Source organism: Indicator indicator, chromosome 9, assembly GCF_027791375.1.
Source record: "Indicator indicator isolate 239-I01 chromosome 9, UM_Iind_1.1, whole genome shotgun sequence".
NCBI lineage: Eukaryota > Metazoa > Chordata > Aves > Piciformes > Indicatoridae > Indicator > Indicator indicator.
Window position 1 is genome coordinate 3,986,846 of NC_072018.1, and position 26,585 is coordinate 4,013,430.

The 26,585-nt window shown below is 40.6% G+C and overlaps 1 protein-coding gene across 8 annotated transcripts in view; it reads right to left on the minus strand.

Annotated features, from left to right (window-relative positions):
* Window positions 1–443: 443 nt before the first annotated feature.
* The window catches only part of AFTPH (aftiphilin), a 37,551-nt gene continuing 11,409 nt past the window's right edge, over window positions 444–26,585 (minus strand). The window contains exons 2-10 of one of the 8 annotated variants that reach the window (XM_054383889.1): window positions 24,936–25,087; window positions 24,313–24,439; window positions 23,932–23,988; window positions 22,124–22,246; window positions 15,456–15,516; window positions 13,704–13,787; window positions 8,991–9,114; window positions 2,126–2,128; window positions 444–617 (exon numbers count right to left, since the gene is read on the minus strand). In XM_054383889.1, coding sequence (XP_054239864.1) covers window positions 473–617; window positions 2,126–2,128; window positions 8,991–9,114; window positions 13,704–13,787; window positions 15,456–15,516; window positions 22,124–22,246; window positions 23,932–23,988; window positions 24,313–24,439; window positions 24,936–25,087 — 876 coding nt within the window. In that variant the 3' untranslated portion in view covers window positions 444–472. The remainder of the gene's footprint in view (window positions 618–2,125; window positions 2,129–8,990; window positions 9,115–13,703; window positions 13,788–15,455; window positions 15,517–22,123; window positions 22,247–23,931; window positions 23,989–24,312; window positions 24,440–24,935; window positions 25,088–26,585) is intronic. The other 7 variants (XM_054383896.1, XM_054383891.1, XM_054383893.1 and 4 more) reach the window with 7 other exon arrangements.

Sequence of the window (26,585 nt, forward strand, 5' to 3'; positions counted from 1 at the left end):
AGGTAAGAAAAAAAGAAGATGCTCAATGCAAGCCGAAAACCTTTAGGGGGGAACTTCACAGATTGTGAAGTTTTCATGATGTGTTTCTAGGACTTTTTTTTTAAATTTTTTTTGTTTTGTTTTGTTTTTTTAAAACTTTTCAAGTTTTGTAAGAAGGACACCACCAGTGTATTTCACAAAGACATAAATGTATACACCCCGGCACAACAAAAAAAGAATAGATCTTCAAAAAGATTTACCCCCAATTACTTACATTTTTCTCTAATATAAATTTAGGACTCCAGTATGTAAATAAATATACATTACTATGTATACCTTTCTAGTGCTGCTTACCAACAAATCATCTGAACTTGTTTTCTTTTTAATTTAAGCAGGATTGCTTTTTTACGACCCATCGAGGGAAGAAAAGAAAAAATTAAAAACAAAAAGAAAGAAAAAAAAATCAATAAAAAATTGTCCAATTCACATCACTTTAGTCTACCTTTTCTTGGCAGCTTGTTGAAGGTGTTAATGTGGCTGGGAACATCAACACCTTGGCATGCATGAAAGTTAAGTCAGGAAGGCTAGAAATCACCTTGGCAGCTTCTTCACTAAGATGTTCTTCCTTTTTAGGCTTCCTGTTGGGAAGAAAAGAACAAAGTGCATTAATCCAGCAGCTGATATCCCTTGGATCACTGAAAGAATCACTGATTGAAGCAAGGTTCTGTCTGTTTGTCTCCCACTGACAGGCACTTCTGTAAGCTACTTAAAGTTACCTCATGGCATAATACCTACCTCCTAACGAAATGTTAACACAAAGTCAGCAAAATGTTCCTGTACATTGTTGCAATAAGGGAAAAAAAGGGAAGATTTCTTATTCAGATGCTAAGTTTTTTTTTTGGTAGGTTCCACTGAAGAGACTCACTTGAGGAAACAACCATGCCTGTATTCTAAGGATATGAGAACAGAATTTCCTGTGTGATTTACTTTATGATTCACTCTAGGTGATCCTGCTCTAGCAGAGCAGTTGAAGAGATGACCGTCAGAGGTTTCTTCAACAGAACCCTCACCGTTCTGCAGTTCTGTGAAGCATCACTTTTAAACTACCTAAATACAATACAATCTTTCAAAATTAAGTGGAAGAAAACTTGAAAAGATGTTTAGAAGTTGCTACGTTACTTAATACTTTCAAAATAACGCGATACTTATGCTGTTTTTCCAACACCATCATTCTCAGATTGTACACACATCATGCACGTGGACCTGTTGGAGCAGGTCCAGAGGAGGGCCAGAAGAACGCTCGGGGGTTGGAGCACCACTGCTACGAGGACAGACTGAGGAAGCTGGGGTTGTTCAGCTTGGGGAAGAGTAGGCTCTGGGGAGACCTAATAGCAGCCTTCCAGTACCTGAAGAGGGCCTACAAGAAGGATGGGGAGAGTCTGTTTGCAAGGGCCTGTAGTGACAGGGTGAGGGGCAATGGCTTTAAGCTGGAGAAGAGCAGACTTAGATTGGACGTTAAGAACAAGTTCTGTACTACGAGGGTGGTGGAACACTGGAGCAGGTTGCCAAGGGAGGTGGGTTGAGGTCCCCTCCCTGGAGATATTCAGTGAGGCTCGACAAGGCCCTGGGCAACCTGATCTAGTTGGGGGAGTCCCTGCTGACTGCAGGGAGGTCAGACTGACTGACCTTTGGAGGTCCCTTCTGGCCTGGACCATCCTATGATTAGACCTTTTGCTGCTGCTGAGCCCTGGGAAGGGAGGGTAAAGAGGTTGCGGATCACCATGTAGAATGGTATCGCATAACTTCTAGCTACTGGCTTGGAAGTGAGGAGGCACAGACCGCCGGCACGACCCGCATGCAGTTTGGGAGTCACTGGTGTCTACCTTTGGCATCGTTCACAAGAATTACTGAGCACAAGTGAATGAAGAGGTCTGGATCCCATGTTGCTTGGTTCTCACTACTATGCAAAAACCTCAGATTTCCTACGTAAAATGAAACCTGGCTCAGACTGCTCCAGAAGACACCCCCCAAACATTCCATTCCAAACATCCAGACTTGACAGACATCTGGTTTATCTGACAAACACTGCCTATTATTAGATATACTCAGTTTTCCATCAACCATTACTTCAGTTCCCAAGAGGCACCTGCTACACCCTGTACCCACAGTGGAAGTGCCAGTGAAATAAGTTTCTGGAGCAAAAAGAGGAGACAAAAGGCTTGGACCAAATAAACTACCTTCTCCTAAATACTTCAGAAACTTTCTTTCTGTACCTTGTTTAATAATAAGCTTTCAGTCAAGCCCGTGAGATGGCAATCAATGACCACTCATGATCGGGAGGCAGCATACATTTCTATTTTCTTTTATCACCACCTATCCCGGTCCCTGCTCATGGAAGGGGAAACTGGAACTAAATGATCTTTAAGGTCCCTTCCAATCCAAACCACTCTGAGTCTATCAGGATTGTTTCCTGAGCTGATCAGTGGAAAGCAATAGGGGCTACACATTTGCCTCAGCAGCAGCGTCACAACTTCTTACCATAGAAGAAAAAAGGAGCTGGAAGTCAAACTCATCCTTGACATCGCTGATCATTGTGTTGACACTGACCTATCACTTTTGTTTGCTACTTAAAATCTCCACTTGATAAAAGATCTCTAGATGAGGCAGCCTAGATACTAAATCTGACTTTCCGTCACTAGGAGAGTAGTATTTTCCTCTCTCTGCTGCAGTGGAATTTCATGAGCCACTGCCTAGGCAGATTACCAAATTCTGGAGGATAAACAAAGCTGTGTGCTGGATTTACTGAAGGAAGCAGCAGAGAGCCAATGTGTGCTGCCTCTAACAACTTTACTCAGCTCTGCTTGCACTTGAAGGGCTATCTTCAAGCTGTTGAAATGTGGTTGTCACCCACCACTGTGTTATCAGTATCTGGTGTCACTATTAGTAATCACTTACCACAAGCCTCTTTAAAGTACAAAACTCCTGGTGACCAAGGACTTAGAGCTAACAAAGGAGCGTTTGACAGAGGAAGCCAAAGGAAGGGGGCTGACTCAGAGACCTGCATTAAAGGAGTTCCTGTAATTGTTAATCAGGCACTGAGATGGAGCTCACACACTCCTTGCTATTTATATGCCTCTTCCTCCTCTGCTCAGCTGTGGCATGTTCATAAATGGCACTGCAAGGCCCCAGAGACAGCACTGTGTTTGATTTGATGGTCATATACAGGACCTCTATTACAGCTCTTTATCACTGCTCTTGCTGTGCTAGCTGGGCTCTGCAGCTTCACTGTGGGACACGCACACCAGTGAGCACAGTCAGATGTGACTCTCACCCAGTTACTGAATGCTCCCCTCCTGGCTGAAGTTACTGCCCTTTGCAATACAATTGTAGAATCATTCTGGTTGGAAAAGACATTTAAATCATTGAGTCCAACCAGTATCTAACTCTACCAAGGCTGATGCTAAACCATGTCCCACAGCACCACATCTCTGCCTCTTTTCAACACCTCCAGAGATGGGGATTTGGCCAAAGATAAACTAATGGTATCCCCACTTAATTTACTCTGTAGGAAGTATCCACAAAGAAGGACGCTAATCCAACAAACATTACATAGATGCAGCTATAGGTACAATCACTTGGTAATGAGGCTCAAAACATTTTTAAAGTCATCTCAGTACACAGAGGAACAAGACAACCTAAAGCCTTCATTCCTTAATGGAGAGAGGCAAGTTCCAGACACTGCAAGTGTCCTCTCTCAGTAATAGCCAGCACATTTGGAAGCAAATATCTCTAAAGCAATCCTGGAAAATGTACTCACTTCTCTGAAAGACAACGTAACATCAGTTCAGGCTCCTCTTACCCTGAAAATTTCCCAGACTGCCTGTCTGCAGTGTCTTTTGACATAGGCAAGAGAAATAACCCTGTCAGGTGCATTAATTTAACTTCTGCTGAAGATGTTCCCATTTTCAAGAGCTTCTTTTGCTAAACGCTGGTCTGTGGGGGTAGTTACAGAGTTTCTCTTGCTCATGCACTCTTAATTTCTAGATACCATAGCTTGCAGAATGGACACCCAGTGAGCAGACACCTTCACTATGTCTGCTTTGCAACCACAACTTTTGATTACTAAACGACAAAAAGACCCAGCACTGGCTCAAAACAAGGTCTCTGCCTAATTCAGGTTGTACAGAACACTTGTTCTACAGAACACTTTGCCCCTATCCATCTCTTCTCTTATACCAGCTTTCCTCCCAAAACAAAGTACAGAAGGGATGCCCTCACCCAAGCAATTGTGCCACTCCCTCTACCTGTTGGCACGGAGTTCTCTTTCAAAAGGTGCTAAGCTGCAAATCAGCCAGACTGATGGGCAGGAAAAGTTGTTGGAAGAAAATCAGCATGAAATAGGGAATGTTTTGTCAAGGTGTCACACCTTAAAGTTCTGCTTGGCATTCCAACCCCTTCCTGCAGCATTCAAGTCTTACAGGACTTCAGTCATCTCCCACATTTGCAAAGGATTTTGTGGATAGCACCAGCAAGGCCAGGCTCTAAGATCAACGAGTTGATTAGAGAAATGCACTTTAAAAATCACTCTCTAATTAATGAATTAGCCTGCTCCATCCAACACTATCCCCAAGCAGTATTTAGAGCTTCAGTGAGGGTTTCAGCCATTTATTGGAGAGGTATCAGTGCTCTGTCTGCCTTCAAAAAGACAGCAGATGAAATTTTGATTGCTGCCAATTCTATGGAACTGAGCAGGGCTGCAAAGTCTGTGAAATGCTGTACTGGATCCCTGACTTTCACCACTGACTGCAGCCATCAAGGTTTCAGTCTCAAGCTGAGGGATAAATTTCCCCTCCCCTCCCAAAACCTTCCTTCTGAGAAACTGACTCTCCAGCTTCAAGATATGGGCTTGCAAGCAAAAGATGGGGATATTTCAGGCAAAAAAAGACTCTTCACATGGCTTCAGCAACAGAATTTTCACTCTAAACTGCACGCTAAAGATTCTGCATTCAGTACAAGTTAGAGAGATGGGACAGACTTAACACAACTGAAGCTTCATCAACGTGACATTAAGCCATGGACTGCATCTTCCCCCATCAGTTATCATGAATAGATACAGTGCTTGTTTCCAGGTTGGGCCACAAATGTCATCCTTGTTGAGCTGGCTCTACCCAGGCACTCCTATTTGGAAGTCTTCAGTTCATTTTGACTTTTTTTTATTAATTCTTTCATAAGAAAACCAATTTTTAAAATAAAAAGTTAACATACTGCAGCGCATCAGGCATACAGCTGAAATAAGACCTTATTTCTCTGGAAGTTTCTAGAGTAAAAACAGACTGCTTCTCTTTTGGATGGCATGAAATCAAAAAAAGGAAAACACACCTGAAATGTCTGAAATTCAGGGTTGACAAAAACACATAAAATGTACTGAACACTGAAAAGAGCTGCTTTAGAACACCTAATCCTTCTGGGTCTGAAATTAACCACCACGTCTGAGGTCCTCAGCCTCTCTCTAGAGCCTCACAGAGAGAATCATAGAATCATTTTGGTCATAAAGGACCTTTAAGATGACTAAGTCCAACCAGTATCTAACTCTGCCAAGGCTGGGGCTAAACCACGTCCCTCAGCACCTCATCTCTGCCTCTTTTGAACAGCTCCAGGGATGGGGATTCAACCACTTCCCTGGGGAAGCCTGTTTGAGTCTGTGAGAATCCATTCAAGGGAAGAGCTTTTCTAATACACAACCTAAACCTCCCGCGGTGTAACTTGAGGCCGTTCCCTCTCATCCTGTATCACTTGCTACTAGGCAGAAGAGACTGGTGCCCACCTGGCTGCAACCTCCTCTCAGAAAGCTGTAGAGAGTGAGAAGGCCTCCCATCAGCCTCTTTTTCACCAGTCCAAGCAACCCAGTTCCCTCATCCAACTCCTCACCAGCCCTGTTCTCCAGACCCTTCACCATCTTCCTTGCCCTTCTCTGGACATGCTCCAGCACCTCAATGTCTTTCTTGGAGTGAGGGCCCTGAAACTGAACCCAGGACTTAAGGTGGGCCCTCACCAGTGCTGAGTTCATGGGCACAATCACTTCCCTGGCCCTGCTGGCCACACTGTCCCAAATGCAGGCCAGGATGTTTGCCTTCTCGATCAGCTGGGCACACACTGCCTCATCTTCAGCCAGCTGTCAATCAACACCCCCAGGTCTTTCTCTGCAGAGCAGCTTCCCAGGGCTGGAGCAGAGGTTGTGACCTGAGTTCAGCACCCAGCACTTGGTATACAATAAGCCTCGGCCCTTGATCCGGTCTGTCCAGCTCCCTGTGCAGAACCTTCCTACCCTCAAGCTGATCTATTTCTTATCAGTGAGCAATGCTCTCCAGAATAGGGGACTTTTTGACATCTGGATAAGGAGCTTTAACAGTGCAAGTAAGAGCTTTCAAGTGCACTGTGACAGCACTGGAAAAAAAAGTTAAATGGATGTGTTTCCATGCTCTAGGTAATCCTGCTCTGGCAGAGGAATTGGATTAGATGATCTTTTGAGGTCCCTTCCAACCCCTAACATTCTGCAATTCTCTCATCAAAACCCGATACAATAAAATGAAGGTCAAGATTCATGTAAGCAAAGCAGACTGGTCTGTTCCTCTGGAAAGAAAAAACAAGCCAAGACATCTTAAAACAACCTAGCAGGCACAAATCTGTAAGTGGAGATGAAATAATTCATAAAGATACATTTGAGGTTTTCGTATCCAATGCTGTGAATTGGTGGTTACTTTTAAATTACACTTGGACTATATTGCAAAAATACTTCAAATGTAGTTAGAGAAAGTCAAACGCCCCGTTTGTGTATCTTCAGAAAGAGTATAGGCACTCCATGAATAGCAAAATAGGCCAGAGAGAAAAATCAGCCTTGAAGTGTGGAGTTCCCTCTACTGGTTCTCCCTTGAAATTTCAGGGCTTGTTGATATTTTTTATTTTATTCAATGTTCACTTGTAACATCTTCACTGCAGGAAAGCCTGCATGCTAGTCCTCTCAATGAAAGAATGTGGTTTAAAAGAGCTCTTGCAAATGATGGGCTTAGTCATTTTGAGAAAGCTAGCTGTCTTCCACCATTACAAAGCAGTATGTTTGCTACAACTCCTCAGCTGTGCCTCCCCTCTACCCGCCATGCATAAGCATCCAGTACTGAACAAATCCTACAGTTCACTCAGGAGTGAGGCTGTGTAATAGGCATGACCTTACCATAGAATCACAGAATTGTTGCAGATGGAAAACACCTCCAAGATCGTCAAGTCCAACCACCAACCAAAGCCATGGCCAGCGTGTGACACTGTCCCACACAACATCCTGCTCTCTGTGTTGGAAGGACGTGGATTTGATGGATGGACCACTTGGTGGATAAGGAATTGGCTAGATGGCAATCAAAGGCTCATGGAGACCAGTGACAAGTGGCATCCCTGAGGGATTGGTACTGGGACCAGTGCTGTTTAGCATATTTGTCACAAACATGGGCAGTGGGATTGAGGGCACCCTCAGCAAGTTTGCTAAATACACCAAGCTGTGTGGTGCAGTTGACATGACATCCAGAGGGACCTTGACAGGCTGGAGAGGTGAGCCCATGCCAACCTCATGGATTTATACAAGGCAAAGAGCAAGGTCCTGCACCTGGGTTGGGGCAATCCCAAGCACAAATCCAGGCTGGGTGTTGAGTGGATTGAGAGCAGCTTTGAAGAACCTGGGAGTAGTGATTGATGAGGAGCTTGACAGGAGCCAGCAATGTGCAGTGGCAGTCTGAAAAGCCAATGGTATCCTGGGCTCCATCAAAAGAAGTGTGGCCAGCAGGTTAAGGGAGGTGAACCTCCCCTTCAGCTCTGCTGAGACTCTCCCTGATGTACTGTGTTTGGCTCTGGAGCCCCCAGCACAAGAAGGACATGGATCTGCTGGTCAATAGATGGGTCACAAAGATGATCAGAGGGCTGGAGCATCTACCCTATGGAGACAGGCTGTGAGAGTTTGGGCTGTTCAGCCTGGAGAAGAGAAGGCTCTGGGGAGTCCTTAGAGCAGCCTCCCAGTACCTGAAGGGGACCTAACAAGAAAGCTGGGGAGTGACTTTTTGTAAGGGCCTGTGGCGACAGGCAAAAGGGCAATGGTTTTAAACTAGTGCAGGGAAGATTTAGATTGCACATTAGGAAGAAGTTCTTTACTGTGAGTATGGTGAGACACTGGAACGGGTTGCCCAGAGAAGTTGTAGACATCTCATCCCTTGAAAGTGTTTAAAGACCAGGCTGGATGAGTCTTTGAGCAACCTGGTCTAGTTGGAGGTGTCCCATGGCAGGGAGGTTGGGACTAGATGATCTTTAAGGTCCCTTCCAAATCAAGCCATTCTACGATATGACATTTGACTCTTAAAGCCTTAACATTGTAATCCTGAGGGGAACAACAGCTGCATCGCAGCACCTTAATATAGGCTTTACCTATGAAAAAAGGACAGAACTTCCCATGAGATCCCTGCAGCAGTAAACCAACTACAATGCTTGCTCCTTAGCTTGCAACAGCAAAACCAACCTGATGTTTGGTCACTGAAGTTTTGACAGGTGTGATAAATATATAAGGAAGAAATATGTCATTAGTTTTATCACTTTACTTGTGGAACTATGTGGAACTGTGGTATCTATAAATTAAACAGAGGACTAAGAGTGCTCTGTCACAGACCTGGGTCCTTGAACTATGTGGTTCAGTTTACTCTTCCACTCTTAGGAAGCAGCCCTGTTCTTTAGAAAGTTGTTACACCCAGCTCTTCAACTTACGCTGTGGTGATCTTTTCTTTCAGTTCATGAACTGTTTCCAATGTTATTTTAGAGTTCTATGCCAATTTGAAAGATGAACTACAGCACTATGAATTTCATATTAAAATGTCATTATTCAGTTTAAGCCTTTTGATCATTCAAGAACCTCTGACCTAAACCAGCACACACCTTCACGCCTCATCACATGCCACTCTTAAGAAGAACAGAAGAGTATTTACCTTGTTGACGTGCTTGCCTTCTCCACTGTGGACATCAGCCTTGCAAATGCATCAGTCACTTTGCTGCTGGCATTGGAAGTTTCCAGTTTTGAGGTTGTCAATTCATACAACTCAGGATCCACACCTTATAGTATAAAATGATAATCAGTGATGGTTGCAGGCAAGTACAGCCATAATTAGCCACAGACCAACTTGCTAGACACGGTGTTCTGTAAACATCTGAATCATTTATTGTTTCAAGATACATGAGAAGAACGTGGCAGAAGATGTCTGTTTCTGAAACACCATCCTCTCTCCCTACCCTTTTTCCATAGCTTTTACAGTTGTGCTCCAAAATGCACACACAGTGTGAAGTCTGGCATACAAGGTCTCAGTCTAACAGCAAACAAGAATGTACCTTTTAGAGTGAAGCACCTGTAAAAATTTCAGCTGTGTTACATACAGTGGATTGTTTCCATCACTGTAACTCAACTGTTTGTTAACACTGCTGCACGCTAGCAGATGAACTCCTCAACAAGAGAGTACACTGACATGCATTAGAGTGCATTTAGTACCTTGATTTTGATAAAAGGTTATGGTAAAAAAAATTAAGTGAGGAAAAGCAGCTTTTGTGAAACATACAAGTGGAATGGCATTTAAAAAGTTCCATGCTAATGTCTAATAATGCTACCAAAATTTCTAGCCAATCATAGGATGGTCTGGGTTGGAAGGGACCTCTGAAGGTCATCTAGTCCAACCCCCTCTGCAGTCAGCAGGGGCATCTTCCAACTAGATCAGGCTGCCCAGAGCCCTGCTGAGCCTCACTTTTAGTATCTCCAGGGATGGGGCCCCAACCACCTCCCTGGGCTACCTGTTCCAGTGTTCCACTAGCCTCATGGTAAAGAGCTTGTTCCTAACATCCAATCTAAATCTGCTCTTTTTCAGTTTGAAGCCATTGTTCCTTGTCCTATCCGATGATCCTTTTCCATCTTTCTGAAGTATTTATAGAACATGAAGTATCTAGATGTTTCACCCTTGGTTTCCTAGTTGCAAAGATCTTAACTAAAAGGCTGAATTTTGACATCACATATGTTGCAAGTGGATCAGCAGAGGTCATTCTGAAACAATGCAGATGGTGGAAGCCTGCACCCCAAATTCTACCTGTTTAACATCAAGCATCACACCTCAGCAAGAAGTGGCTCTAGAATTTCCAGATATTAACTAAGTTTTCCTTCAAAGTTACTAGGATTTAGAATTATCAAAACAAATCAAGAGGAAAGACTGCTACAACACATTCTGTTGCTCAGAAACATTTTAAATTGCAGAAATTCTTCTAGTTACAGTTACAAGTATTTTATGCTTCCTAGGTTTAAATGAAGCGTGCCTATGCACAGTCCACAATGATAAATGACTTTCAAAACCAGTGTCAACATTTTGCACAGAAACACTGTATTTTGAGGATACCTGCATTCTAAACAATGGTGACACTAGTGTCAGCTAGTTTGGACAGAATAGGATTTACATCACTGCAGAACAAATATTGCAAATATCTGGACAGGGGAGTCCCATGTAGCTATTCAACAAGCTGGTGAGGGATATTTTAGGATGTCAGGTAGTGACAGGACTAGGGGTGGTGGATCCAAGCTAGAAGAGGGGAGATTTAGCTTAGATGTTAGGAAGAAGTTCTTCACCATGAGGGTGGTTAGATGCTGGAAGAGGTTGCCCAGGGAGGTGGTAGAAGCCCCATCCCTAGAAGTTTTTAAGGCCAGGCTGGATGTGGCCTTGAGCAACCTGATCTAGTGTGAGGTGTCCCTGCCCATGGCAGAGGGGTTGGAACTAGATGATCCTTCCCTTCCAACCCTGACAGTTCTACGATATAAAAAGAGCACCTAGAAACTGATGGGCTGATGATTTAACCCAGATTACTTGCCTGGATCAAAATACTTTCAGAAGTACTCCTGAAATACTGAAAGATTACCAAAAAACCCAACCCCAAACCAACCAACCAACCAACAAAAAATGGCTCTGCTATTGTTCTGTCTTTTCTACCAGGTAACTACAATAGTATGTGTGCAAACAGACAAGGTTAATAACCCTCATGTCTGCTTTGCATGACCTCTGCCCAAAGCAGTATCTTCAGTGTCATTTGTGTAGAAGTTAAGCACTCTTTCATTGTCAGGAAACTAAGCTGATCAAAAAGTAAAATTAAGAAAATAATCTGGTTAAGCTGCAAGGGGAGGGAGGGAGAAGATTTGCTCCATTTAATGAGTTGCCTTGAAATTAATCATCTGTTTTTTTCAACATACTTTTTTTTTTTTAAGTCTGGATTTTCAGAGTGAATTTCATCTGGTTTCACGCAAAACATCAAAATGTATGCTGTCCTGAGACCAGTATACCAAGACTTTTAAGTACTGTCAGATGTTTACAGAACTTGGAAATAGGAAGAACCCAACTATTACATAAAATATCCACTTTCAGTCAGGGAAAGGAAGACTTGAAGAAATACACTTTGACTTGCAGAAGCCTGCGAAATCCCATTAAGGTACAAATGGTAAAACTAATTGAAACCAGGAGTCCTCTGACATGCAACTCTGTAACAAATGTTAAATGCAACCTTGTAAGTTACATCATTCAGATATTCACATTTATGGTCCCAAATTCATTTTCATTGTTGTGTGATGTCACAGCTCAAATTTACTGTTCTTTAGGCACCTCTTACTCAGCTACATTTATGTTAAACTATTAACATGAAAAATAAAACGATACAGTAATCTGTGGTAACATGCTAAAAATGAGTAACACCCTGTTGATGATGTAGAATGAAAACACATTATTTTGGCTACTGATGAAATTAAATTAAGAAGAATACAGCACAGATTTATAGTAAGTAAAACTAAGGTCTTCAGAGAAAGAACAAACTTCAACTATTGATAAAAGTTTCTTCTTTAAGCCAAAAGATCTAACAATTTGCCTTTCAATTATTTGTTTTTAAGAGTTGCATATTTTCTGTTTTATTCAAATTACAGAATATTTCAGGAAAGCACCGCAAAACCTTAATGAGATATTGAAGGAAAGTTAGCCAAACAAACCCCACACAAAGCTCCTAAACACACACACAAACACACCAGCTGCAAGCCAAGAAACAAATGACTTTCCCAGAAACAAGTCAGGAGGAAAGAAAAGCCAAAACAAACAAACAAAAACAAAAAAAATAGGCACTATAGGGCATACCAAGGAAGGTGATGATACCTGTAACTTGATGAAACAACAACAAAAGGCAATAAAAGGCTAATAGAGCATCCCTCTTTAAATCAGTTTGAGTGTGTGCACCATCAGGACACAAGAACATACCCAACTGCATGAGCATTACATGTACTGGGTACTGACAGCTTCTGTCAATGGACTTGCACACATTTACTACAGAATCTGTGAGACTCGAGCATCTTAAATTTGCCTACTAACCCTTCTGCCATAATTCAGCTGATAATGACATTTCTCAAGGGTAGAATTAAAAAAAGGGAAAAAATAGAAAAGACATTTGGGATGTGCTGCCTTCAATGATCAGATTTCAAAACTGAAAAAGAACAAAACCTCAAAACCCTAAACAAGCAAAAAAACCCCCCAAAAAACCCAACCAACCCCACCCAACAAAAAAACAACCAAATAAAACCCCAAACAAACAAAACCCAAACAAAAACAACATCAAGGGGGAAAAAAAACCCCAGGCTTTTAAAAGCCAAAAAATAATAATTACAAATGCTTCTTTAAAACGTGGGAAACCCCAAAATCTATTCAATAGTGATTTTTAAAATGAAAATCACGAAGAGGAAAAATATTCCCTCCTATGAAGAAAGTGATTGTCATGGCTTCAGGGACTGTACTGACAAAGTATTTGCCTTAGCTACTCAAACTACACTGGGATAAATCTCCAAAACGTTCCCATAAATTCCCGCGGAAACGATAGGTTTTCACGAGCTCATGCAAAATGCTCAGAGCATGTCGAAACCCTGAGATCAATGAATTCAATTACTTATTATTCAGTGGAGGGGGGGGGTGTTTTTATCTCCTGTTTAAGGGAATAAGTTGCAGATAAAGTGCTTTGGTTTTATCGCTAACATTCATGAACTTCTAACAACCCACAAACATGCAGCTATCCTTGTTTTCTATTATGAACGCTGTTAAAACACTTGTTCCAACTTATCATTAATATCAGTAGTTCACACAAAAACCAAACTTACAGCCTCCTAGCAGGGACAACCCCCAGAGTGGTTGTGGTCTGTTAAGCCCTGTAACTTGTATTTTCACAAAGGACTTCACATAACAGAAAACTCCTATAATTTGGAGGCACTCATTCAGAGAGAGAATAAACCTCATTTTTGGGGACTGGCCACATGTACAGCATTTTTGAGTGTTTCTTCAGGAGTTAGAAAGGTTAACTTTCACATTTCTCATCTGAAACAAGTGTTTTAACAACTTATTTGCAAGAGCATAAGAGCCATTCGTTCCTTAAGCAGGTGACAAACACAGAGCTGACAGTACCTTTTAAATACTTGGCACTCGATACAAAACATCAGAAAACAGAAATCAGATCAAAGAAAAAAACGCAGTAGAAAGACATTTTAGAAAGAAAGGCAAGGTAAAAGTTCTCCTTGTTTATAGGAAAGTCAAGTGATGTGCTCATGCTTTTAGTAAGTCGTAATAATATTACAGTTGTGGTTTTAACACTCTGCTGACCTGGGATTGTGGTGGTGCTGCTAGAGCTACTGTCATCCACGGGCCCAAAGAAATCAAGGTTCAGAAGAGTGGAACCTCCACTAGCTTGAAATTCAGTGACCGTGTTGGTAGGCAGCCATATAGAAGGTAAGCCAAGGGAGGGGTTTATGTGTAAAAAGGGGTAAGACACACACTTGAACATGCAAGTTATAATTAGTACTCAGAAGGCAATTTAAAAATTGACATGAAAACAATGCTTACAGTATTAGTTTGGATCTTCTAAAAACTTCAACAACTTAATTCAGTGCACATTTCCTCATGTACAATGCAGCAAGGAAATCAACACTAGTAACTTTAAAATAGGAATATTTATTTCAGGCTAAAAATGAAAGAGAACCGACATGACCCAGAGAGAAAGGTGTGATCACTTAAAGGGAAACAATATATAAGTCAATTGATAGAGTATTGTGAGCTTTGTCTCCCCTCACTGAAATTGAAAGGAAGACTGAACAGATCCCCAAATAGCAAAGAACAACAACAAAAATCTCCCAAACCTTTAGAGTTTCATTTAGTAGCTTTAAGCCATTAATTATCATTACCTTAAAGCAGTGTCAATACAGAGTAACAAACACCACTCTTATGTGTGGTTCCTCACTGATTAAATTATACTGTTCCCCTTTAGTACTAAACCAGAAATCAAACCAAGATACATTTTAAAGTTGTTGTTTGTTAAAAAGAAAGCATGATGATTGACTGAAGTAATAAGACACCAGACAACAGCAAAAGGGTCCATCCAGGCTTTCCTTCAGCACCATGATATTACTAGCCAGACTCTTACAGCCCACATGTTCCTCAACAACACCGTGAGGCAACACCAGTGTGGTAAGAGATGCAGTTTATTCTAGCCTGCTTTTGAACAACTTATGTCTCATGTATTAACTGCAGTTAGCAGGCTCCTCATAAAGGTATCTGTTTCTTTACAGCTGTCAGTCAAACGAGCTTCCAAAACTTGTTTTATTTCCATTCTTATGCACTTAACGTTTCTGAGACTGGAGGCAGTGGCACAAGTCACTTTGCTATTAAAATAGACATATGTGAAAGGTCTGTTATGTGATAACTATATACATGTAGAGATACAAATAAGCTTGTAGCTATCTCTTTATTTTAATATAGTAAGTATAATTACCTCTTGACTGAAAGCAAAAAAAGTGATAACCAGATGAAGTCATTTTTTTTAAAATACAAAATTATCTGTAAATCTGCAAACTTCCAGCTCAAGAAGACTATCTTTTGCAAACAGTTTGTGGGTAAAATATTGTGCTTTGAAGTAGCCACTATGCACAAGTTTGTCATTCAAAGGATGTCTAAACAGGTAGTTCAGTGGTCAAAAATACTTTTAAGAAGTAAAACTCATCAACCTAAAATGCTCATTTGTTCAGATTGTTTATAATCTGCAGTTATACATAATTAAGTGTTAATATTGCCAGTGTGTCACTAGCATATGGCAGAAATCTGAAATAATACTTAATTTTGGATTTTTTCTGACTATAATACTTCATGGAGGGGCAGCACAGTTAATCAGAAAGAAAGCCTGAATTTCCAAAGTTAGGAGTAAGAAATAAATATTTATTTTATATATATATATGTGTGTGTGTGTGTGTTTGTGTGTATGCGTGTGTTCTTAAAAAAATAATCAGCAGATAGAAGTTTGTCTGAATTTTGTAGCTTTCTTATCTCTAGCTCTGGTGCTAGAGGCTCTACGGAGAGACGTACCATCTAAAGGGTTAGTAAGGCCACTGCTACTCCAGTCAAACTGGACAGGTGGTAGAGATTCCTAGAGTTGAAAAGTCAGAAATCAGATTTCATAGTCAGTTCAGGTTACAACAATGCAAAGCAGTTCAAACAACAGATTCTTTAGCATCTAAATACTAAAAAGATTAACTAAATGAGCAAGCTCAAACGTTTGGGAGGTGTATTTTCATAATATGCACTAAAGATTCCAAATAGATTTGTTCTACCTCAGGAAGTCTCATTCAGTTCTGAGCAGTACAGATTAGGTAACTTCTAACTCAAACAGGATTTGCAAATTAACTAAAACATAAATTGATAAACACCTTAAAAGTTGAGGTGAAAGTTAAACTACTATTACTTTGAAGGAAGACAAGGTATTTGGCATAAAATGTTATGTACACACAATTATAGGGCAAATTTAGAACCAAGTTATTATTGAGAGCTCTCTGTACATCTATGCTTCGCTCTGAGGAAAAAAAACAAACGAAACACACATGCACCAGGTAGTTACCATCAACCAGCCCATGACTGTTATCCTTTAATGATTAACTCACTCCAATACTTAACAAATCCTTAGTAACAGTGCCTGAACAAGAGGAGCCCACTGTTGCCTCTTCATCTTTAGTCTTTTGCACACAAGTGGTAAATCAAGCAAGCAGCAAGGACCACGCTTTTGTTGATTGTGTAGCTTGCAAGCTGTGTTCTCCTGTGCTCTCAGGGCACAGACTGATAAGACAGTATTGGAAATGTCTGAAGTAAGCTCATATTTCTACTTCTGTGCATTACATTTCTGCTCTTTCCCCAGTGAAGTCAACTGTCAAGAAATACTGGGGAAAGGAGGTCCCCTCAGCTTCTAACAGAACAACCACACTTACGGAAGTTCTCTGCAGCATCATTCAAAAAGCATCATTAGCTGTCAAGCTTCCAGTGGCTGACACTTAACTTTCCCTCTGCTTTATGTAGGAAGTCAGGCTTTACATTCCCCCCCCACTTTCAAAACTTTCAACTATGCAACACTGAAAAAACATGCACATTCATGAATCAAGACAGCAGCAACCTCAGCTAGCTTGAACAATCAAGCTAACTTTAAGAGGCTTTCACTAGGTAACAGGAAGAAAAAACGGAGATGGAGGTTTCTGTATTTACTTACAGTAAATGCCTGCCTAGAAAAATCTTTCTTACCTAACAGCTTGGAATTATTTCCACCACCGAACACATCTAGAACAGTATTCACAGAGATTAAGATGCTGATGCTACCCTTTTTCCTTTGGTCATGAAATTACTGCCATTGAAATTATTTGCATGGAAACACAAATGCTAGCAGTGTGGAAGCTACACCTGATGAAGCAATGATCACGGTCACCAGTTGCTTGCTTAAAGTTTGTCACATCTAATATTAAAAGGACTAAGTATGACAATTGAGTAGCTTTCTTGCCCTGAGGAAAATGTACTCAAGTAGAAACAAAGTGACTTCCTTCCAACTCTCACTGGAGAAAACACCCACTACATTTTGAGTCAAAGGACTGAGTCAGGACTCATGAGTGTGACAGAACTGCATGGAAAATGTGGTACTAATGGCTGGCTAAGCTTTTTCCTTTAATGATGATTTGATTCTCAGATTTGCCAAGAAGATGACAAAGGATGTGATGAATTCTTCCTGAAATGGGGCAAGGGGAGGGGGAATAAAATCTGACTCCACTTCAGTAAAAGTTTACTAAGTATATTAGTTTGGCCTGAGGGATGAGACCATTTCACTGACTTCAACAACTGTAAAAGCAGAGGATGGCCAGGTAAGCAAACCCCAGCTATAAAGGATGCTGGCAAGCTCTGGTCTAGACAAAGTGAGAGAGTAGAGGCAAAAGCCCATTAAAGAAAAGAAGACTGACTATACTGAGACATCTGAACTCTCAGGAAGCTGCCCTGCAGATGGCAATACCATGTTTTGTCTCTCAAAGATTGTAAGGTTCCCAGACCACTGTATTTTAGGACTGTAATTTTAATAACGTGCTTTAAGGGAAGGTGCCCAATCTAGCAGAAGATTGAGAGCTGGGGCAAAGTACACTTACTCTTCCCTCCATCTTAGATTACAGGACACAAATGAAAAAAAGCATAGCCAGCTGTCAGTGTACTACTCTGAATGTTAGGGAAGTGAGAAATAGGAAAAGTAAAATGCTTGCTGGTTTTACTGCATCACATTTCACTTGGATAAAAGGGAGAGATGTTTTCACACAGTAATTTTAGACAGGTATTATGTAAGAGCTTCTAGAATGCAAAAAGAGTAAAATGCAAATGTTTTTCTCCATTCCAGTAATTACCCAGGGACAATTAAACAGAGAAGAAAAAAAAAAGGAAGTATTTTGGTGTCTTAAAACTGAAGGTCTTGTAATACAAATATAGTATTAGTATTTAGATAAATCCCATAAATGACCATCATAAACATTTCAGAAAAGGTATACAAGGAAGTAATTCACACACTCCATTGTGTGCATTCACTGGCAAGGGTACAACAGTTCTGAAAATTATTTTTCTCAGACATCTTTAAGCAACTGTGTCACATCTATAGCAATAGCAAGTTCTATAACATCTCTTACCTGAAAATCTTTCTTTCTTACGCTGTCAACAAATCTACATGCAGTCTTGGATCCTCCTCATATGTGTAACTGGAGAGCAGTTCCATGATAGAACCTTTGGCTGATGGCCAATAATATGATAATTTGCACCTGTCATTGTTAGAAGTCCTGATGATCCCTTATGTAATTAAAAGTGTTTTTAAAGACTGTCACCCCACGGGGTTTAATTAAGGTTCAGTTTGTAATAGCCCACAAGTGTAAGACACCTATTTCTGTTTTAACCTTATCCCTAATTCGGTGGCTCACAGGCATGCAGATGCGCTGTAAAGGGCATCCACAGAAAAAGAATTACTGATCCTTTTCTTCTGCAGCAGTCTGGGTAACTGTAGATTTCTATTCCCATAGAAAAACTACTAAGCAAAACTAGGCAAGAAATCTCTGTGGTAGGTGGGACGAAGCTACCACCAGAATCTACTGAATACACATACTCCCAGTCAGAGAGAAGAGGACGCTTGGAAGCAGTAGAAGTGCAGAAATACGTAGATTTTTTTTTTTTTTTTTAGAAAGTCAGAGAAGCAGGTAAATAAACTTTAAAGCACCTTAAAGAGCACTATCAAATCAAGAGAAAGCCAGCAACACTAAGTTCAGACAGCAACCTTTCTAACAAGCAGTCAAGTGTGTTTTGGCCATGGGTAAGGGTACCTGCCTCTTTGACCAGCCATTCTCACTTACATCTGATGTGCCTTGATAAACACTTTCACCTCAGGCTTGCAAAGACTTTGAGGCACCAGCCTTAAAGGCAACAATAGTCAGGGGATTATTTCATATTCTGTTTATTGCCTTACCTTTATGAGCACAGAGGAAAAGAGAAATAACCTCCTCCCAGTTGTCAGTATAAACAACAGATCAAAGAAGGATTTAGACACTAGTTGCAAATATAAAACAAATCTCCAAAAGTCATCATGATACAACAACTAATGTGATAGAGAAGTCACTCAACTTGCTTCAGAGGATAAACCATTTTCAAAACCTTGTCCTTACCACTTAGATGGCTCAGATGAAAACTTGCCTACTGTTACCTCCACAGCCTAACCAACCCAGCAAGATCCTCTGCAGGGAATGAGGCCAAAACACACAGAGTTGTTATATAAACTAGGAAAAATTATTGCAGTTTATTTGCTGCTTTTTCGCCCTCATTCTTTCACTTTTTAACGCTCTCAATTTTAAATCTCTGCATGCTTCCCTCTGTTCACCTACAACCCAAAAACTTAGGAGGCTTTTCTGTGTTTCTACAAATGTTCTTTCCACTCCTACTTTTGCATCACCACAGGCTTTCTTCCCAAGTTTTAGTCCCTCAGCAGGAAGTCATGTGTACACGAACAGATATGGATCTGTATTCTGGTCCATAAATGCTGGGCTTTGAACAAAGGAGAACTCCTTTCCTTAAGCAAAACACAGGCATCTGTCAACCAGAGCCTTCCCCTTTCAATAGGAAAGCCAACAGTCTAAACCTTCTGAATGTCAGAACAACCCATGATCCTACTGACCCTATTTGACAATGGAGGAATTTTAAAAAGTTTTTAGCTAAATAATTAACTGGATAAGCTTAAAGATACCCAAAATGTTGTGTCTAAACTACCTGCACTGAGAAGAAGTAGTTTCAGGCTCCACTAAAATTGCCTGCATTTCCATGGCATATTGACCAATGTTTCTAACACAACTCCTGATGAAATGTTTACCAAAATCTGGCCACATCATTTTAATACCATTACAATCTGGAACATTCCTAACAGGCAGTCTGCACAAGTGAAGTGCAGTTGCATTTTTTTTTCTCCCCAACAACAAACAGAAGTAACCAAACATTAACAGAAGATGAGGCCAAGAAACAAACAAGGTCTCTGAGGTGGAGAACAGATTGTACCATGCCCTGCAACTTTCTGAATGTCATTTAACTGTGGCCTCTTAGCTTTCTCAGTGGTTAGAGTTCTTTCTCATGTCTTCCCAAAACCTTATTTTAATATTTATTTGCCTGGCAAAAAAAAAAAAAAATAACCTAAGGTCAGCAGTGCAGACAGGTGGCATAAGAGCTTCTCCTCTGTATTCATGGGCCTAAATGACTCAACTGAGAACAAGCTATGGGACCTTATCGAACTGTAATAAGTAATGGGAAATTCTGCTGCAGGAGTAGCCAAAAGTATACATTCACAATTGGAGGGAAAAAAAACAAACAACAAAACACAAAACACCAAAAAGAGCCTCTGATTATTTTCAGCACTGTGACTGTTAAGCAACTGAGGAAATGGCACATGTCAGAGATGCTGCTATTTCAGGCTCTTGCAGCTCTATTTAGTGAATGGTTTAATTTATGTTTTCTCATCTGTAAAAAAGGGAACTTTGAGTGCTGCAGAAACCCATTTTCTTAGTTCAGAAGGTATTTCTTCAGCTCAGACTGGTTGCAACAATCAGTATGGTTACCTCTTCTAATACCCAGTTCAGCTGCCCAATTCTACTCTGGTGCTCATGAGAAGCAGCATTACCAAACACGACTCTTACTCCTTAAAAATCTCTCAGTTCTGAGCCCACTGACATACTGCTGTTCTACAATGAAAAAAACCCACCTTCTGTGGTACAAACACATTGCCATCTTGCAGATCTCTAATGGTGAAGAACAACAGAATCATTTCCATTGGAAAAGACCTTCAAGATCATCAAGTTCAACCAGTATTCAACTCTGCCACGCCTGGGGCTAAACGAGCACCAGTGTTCCTCAGCACCACATCTCTGCCTCTTTAAAACACATGCAGGGAAAGCCTGTTCCAGTCTTTGAGAATCCTTTTGGTCAAGAGTTTTCTTCTAATCTCCAACCTAAACCTCTCCTGGGGCAGCTTGAACCATTTCCTCTCATTCTATCACTTGTTACTAGGCAGAAGAAACTGAGCCCCCCCACCTGTCTCTGACCCCCTTTCAGGGAGATATAGAGAGCAAGAAGGTCTCCACTCAGCCTCCTTTTCCTCCAAGAAAGGAACTGCTTACCCAAAGAGTACAAGGAAGTCACTATACTGAGAAGTAGCTAGTGTTAAGTTCAGGTGTAGCACAGGAATAGTTCAATTTTGAATGCCATCTGTTAGAAGCCAAATGGTAGCAAGCAACTGAAGATCTTAGGCAGATGAAACAAGACCTGCACTAAGAAGAAACACAGCCAACTCTGAATATGTGCTGTGTACCATAGTAACACTGAAAATGAAACCTAGTGACACTCAAAATGAAAAGTTTCTGCACATCCCTGTAGCTTGTGGACAACCACACGCATTGCCACATCCATGGTGTTTCAGTGGTTTTCTAACATAACATCAAAACAACAACAAAAGAGAATTAGTGAAATTCAAAAGCTCACTCCTTAACTCCTCTGAACTCATTTTGTGTAAGACTTGAAAGACAGAAAAGTCAGCAAATCAACTTTCTGTTCAACAGATAATTGTTCAATAAAACCTGACACAAAGGGCCAACAGAACGTGTACAACCAAAAAGTCAGGGCCTTATGCCAGTGATGACTGCACCCAGAAACTCTTTTCAGGCAGCTGGGCTGCATTTCATCTTACTCTGAAAAAGAGAGGAAAGGGAAAAAGATGGAACAATATACAAATAAATATGGCAATTCAGAAGAACAACTGCTAACCAACAGGCAGAACCCACCACAATGATCTACTACAGTAATCTCCAGAAAAAGCAAAGACAAAGAACCTTAGCCAGAGGAGGGAGAAGTCTAAAGCTACATGTAAAATTTCTGGGAGTAACCATCCAGTGCCTTTCAAAGCAAACTGCTGCATAACAACTAGGTATCATCAGGACTCTCAAATGCTGGCCACCAACTACTATCAGTCTTATCATAGGGACTCTCTTCCAGTCACACATGAAAAGCAGAACCAAGAGCAGGACTTCAATCCGACAGAATGAACACCTGCATTTTACATACAGGTGTTTTTGAATACAGCATCTAGATATTTTAAATATGAAGGCAGAAGCAAAGCATCCCATCATTTCCCTCATTCTTTTCCTGTCCTCCCACTTCTCTGTTTTTACCTGGAACTGATCAGATGTACATGTGTTCATCTCTGGTGATACAGGAGGTGTCTGTCCTATTGAAGCTATTTTTTCTGCTGCAGATACTGGTTTCAAAGGTTCCTTGGTAGGCTCTAACATACCCTAAAGAAGAAAAGACAGAAGAAAAAGAAAAATCAGAAACATGCAGTTATATACATTCTAAAAGCTGCAGATGCAAAAAAATTAGGACATGCACTACTATGTAGCACTACGCTCAAACTAGGGCCTTGGGGGTAACCATGTATCTCCGGGACATACTAACGGAGAAGGACAGAAAGAGATGGGACAGGAGAGAGAAACACCCTTGCTCCTTACACCCAAGCAACATTTTAGAGCCAGTGACAGAAAGCCAAGCGCTTAGTTGAAGCTTACTTTCAACAATGTAATTTAGACTGGAGGAAACAGTTGATAAGGTGACATCTCCTCCCAGTTGTGTGTAGACTACTCCAGAAATGCCAAATGGCCCATCAGAAAAACACAAGTGCCTTCACTCCATTTCAACAATGAACTAACTCCAAAGAAACAAGTTACCAGTTTGCAGAGCAATACCAAGAACAGTAATTACTGACATGGAAATAAATCCATAAAATAGCATTAATCATTAAACCCACATTTTTTATTATAAATGATTCAAAGCTGGACAGTACTATGTAAAAGGTCTGAAATATCTGGTGTTCCTGAGGACCTAAGTTTCCACTGAGACATGCAAAGTACCTCAGAAAGTGAAGGATGTGAAAAAACCCTAAAATAAAACCACCACAATCATTCCAGGAAGCTGGCCACCAAGGTCAGCTGCCCCATAAAAGTGTCATCACTATCTTAGGGGGACTTAGAACTTAACCACCAGTTAAATCAGTTCTTTTGGGCAGTGGAGATACACTTGCAGCAGTACGGTAATAGAAAGCAACAAGCCACTTCACTCCTACCATCACCTTATATTCTGAATGCATTTCACCAATTTTTTTATATGTTTTTTTTGCTACTTTTATCTAGCAAAATTTTCATTTATTCCTCGTTGCAGGAACACAATATCGGCTATGCAATTCTTTTTGCACACTTAAATGGTCTAGTATACACGTGTAGGGCCTTTATTTAGATGCCAATAAGGGTGCAAAGCGTTACCATGCACCTGTTTTGACCTAGGGACATTGACAAGCAACAAAGTAATTAACAAACAGTGTCAGAGAAACAGTTGCATAAAGAAGAAATGCTCCATCGAGCTGAGAAAACTTCCTACGCACGTTTCATGGACAACTATCTAGCAGCTCGTAACCTTCCTTTGAACCCTCTTGTCATAGAGCCAGGACTTCCCACAAGTGCTGATGCAAAATGATGTTTTCCTTGTCACTTCTGACAGCTAGTTTCTCATGTCAAGTTTTAGCTGACGTTTTTACATCTATATATTGAATAGTTAGCACACAACAAGAAGAACTTCTGATTGCTGCATACACACCAATGCATTACTTCAGTCAGTTTTGGTTTCAGAAAATGCCTCCAACTGAGCTTACCCTAGCTAGCCCACCTTATCTGATAAATAGCTTGCTTTATGAAATGAGGAAATCAATACTGCTTTCATTTAAAAGAAAGTACCTGCTTGTGCACATAATGAAAATGATCTGTCTGATGATTCTTTTCCATCATTTCTACTGATGCCTGAGCCATAACCGTACGTAGAAAAGTATCTTTCAACATACGTGGTGCTTAATGTCCTTTAAATATATTTCATGACATTACGTTGTTGGAATTGTAACAAAAAAAAAAAAAAAACACTAAAAGAAAAAGCTTACCAGTCCTGCTGCATACATGGGTACTATAACAGGCTGTTTCTTGTTGCCTGTAAAGAGCTGATAAAACAAGAACAACAATTTACTTCAGGGTTTCTGTGTCAGCAATGGCAGTATGTTTTCAGTGTTGCATAACTCGTATAAAATTGACATCAGAGAATACTATGTTAAATAAAACACAGTATTTCAAATATTTTGATTAAAACCCAATGTAACTTTTAATATTGATAAAAAGTTAAGCTGTCAGATGGTCTGTCATGAACAGCCCTGTTCAGTGCAGCTATGCAATGACAAGACAAGCATTCATATAAAAAAGACTTCCATTTGATTCTCCATTTAAAGCAGCTCCATTATTTAGAAAGCAAGTTTTACTGAGAGACTCACAATATTTCTTGTGTCGATTCCCAAGGAGCACAAAAGCTTCTTGTTGCTGTGGGAGCCACCCCACTGGTATCTCAGCCCATATGCATCATGGATATCCTGCAGTTCTGTCCACACGTCCATCAGTTCCCTATACAACCCATCATAAATCAAGTTATCAACAGGAATAACAGCTTAGCAGCCTTGAATAGTTATGTTAGTTTTTAATGCAAGTGACTTCTTATACATCCCCATTAAACTTATGCCCAAGCACAGTACCCAGGGGAACTAAAGCTGCACAGCATTCTCAGAACAGTTAATAGTTCAGACTGGAAAATGATGTCCACAGCAGGCAGGACAAGACCCAGACTTCATCACAGGAACAAACATAGCAATTCGTATCATGCGTAACTAACAATTAATTTTCTGATTAACTCAGAGACATCACTTAAAAGAAGATGATATGCTGCTGACTAAATTGATATGCTAAGTGCAATGCTCCTGGCATGTGTAGTCAGTGAAAACAAGCATTCTGCTAGATACCTAATTCTGACTTGAGTTTTTCACAACACTTGAAGCAAACAACTCATTTTGAATTACTCATAGATGTTTCAAGTTCCTTTACAAGACACATTATTGCTTCTTACCCAGTATTTGCTAAGGTCTCCTCAGTTGTCATCTGCTTTTCACCTGCTTCCAACAAGTCAATCAGGGAACTTATTTCTTCTTCAATTTCAAAAACAGGAATGGAAGGAAAACAGACTTCAAATATTCGTTCCAGACGACTTAGCAATGTTGTCTACATCAAAGAGAAATTATTTATGTCAAGTTTTGTTAACTGCTTTCAAGAAAAGGATTCCAAAAGGATAAAAATAAAGACAGAAAACAATATGTAGCTAATACAATGTTTCATTTACTACAAAATACATAACTATTGGAGAATCAGACAACTTCTTGGGCACTGGGCTGCAGTCTACTGAGAAGCTGCAGGCTACTGAGAACCTCATTCTCTGCAAAGAGTCACAGACGAGTCCAGAACAGTTCTTACCAATGTGCAACATGTATTACACTAGATTTACTCAGTATATGTTAAAGTCTCCAAATCTACACATTAAGGGTTTTACTGAACACGTGTTTTTCAGCAATTTCAGGATTAAATCAATGTAATTTCACCTAGTGATGATGCACTTACATTTGAACTCGAGTCATAACAATGATTCAAAACACAGCTTCACTTCTTTTAAGATGTACACAGTGAAAGGCTTCACAAAACTCAGCCTGATGGCAACAGCCTTGTGGTGTGACAACAACTTTGAAAATGGTAAGGAAAACCTGTTTCTAATCCAGAGACTGCACACTTTCCAAAAAACTGTTAGTATGACTCAGATGTAGCAAAAATATAATCCCCAGCTTCGTTTGCTGCACTTAACATGACAGTCAGGTATTATGCAGAAGAGCCAAGTCTAAGACAGTTAAACTTAGGTTTTTTTCCACAAACAATACCTGTGGTATTTGTTTGGTACTTCTCCAGCCCCACATAATAAAGAAAAAGAAGAATTACTCCATGTTGGAATTCTTTGCCCTGGAACCCGTTTGTGTTTTCACCTGTTACAGGTTCTTTAATTTAAACACAAGGACTACTTTCCTCCAAGCAATTTCTGTTTCCTTCCCATTCATGATTCAGACAGTTGATGCTGAATGCTGTAATCCTGCAAGGGGTGAAAATCAAGTTTGGGCATGTTTCTATTCCAGCCAAATCACTTGGGAAAAAAAAGAATAAATTGAAAATGTCCTCTCAATTTTGTTTTAGCCAAATTAGGAGCAAGACAGTCAGCAGCAGGGTTTGCATAACCACAACTTTATCAGTGTTACTCTCCTCTGACCTCCTTTCTGCTGCCTCATGTTATAAGCTCACACCAAGGCTATGTAAATATAAATCCTCAGAGGTTTTGCAGAAGGGGTTTCCTGCTTGCCACAGTAGTTGCAACCATGTCTTGATGTCACCACCACTTCAGTGGCCCTTGGGAGAAAAGAAGCTTCAGCATTTTAGGAGGGCAGTGTAAAGGGTTAAAGCACTGTGAATGGGTTAGCCTGCCTGTTTCTCCCCACCACAGAAGTGAGGGAAAAGTAACACACACCAACTCTGGGTTGAGACAAAGAGACTGAGATAAGAGTTTAATAAAAACGAGAACACAATGCACAATTACCTTAGCTTAGCCTATTTGCAGAAAAAGCACAGTGAAATGCAGGGAAAAAAAAAAGCCAAACAGCATAAAGCAGAAACCCCATGAGCTACC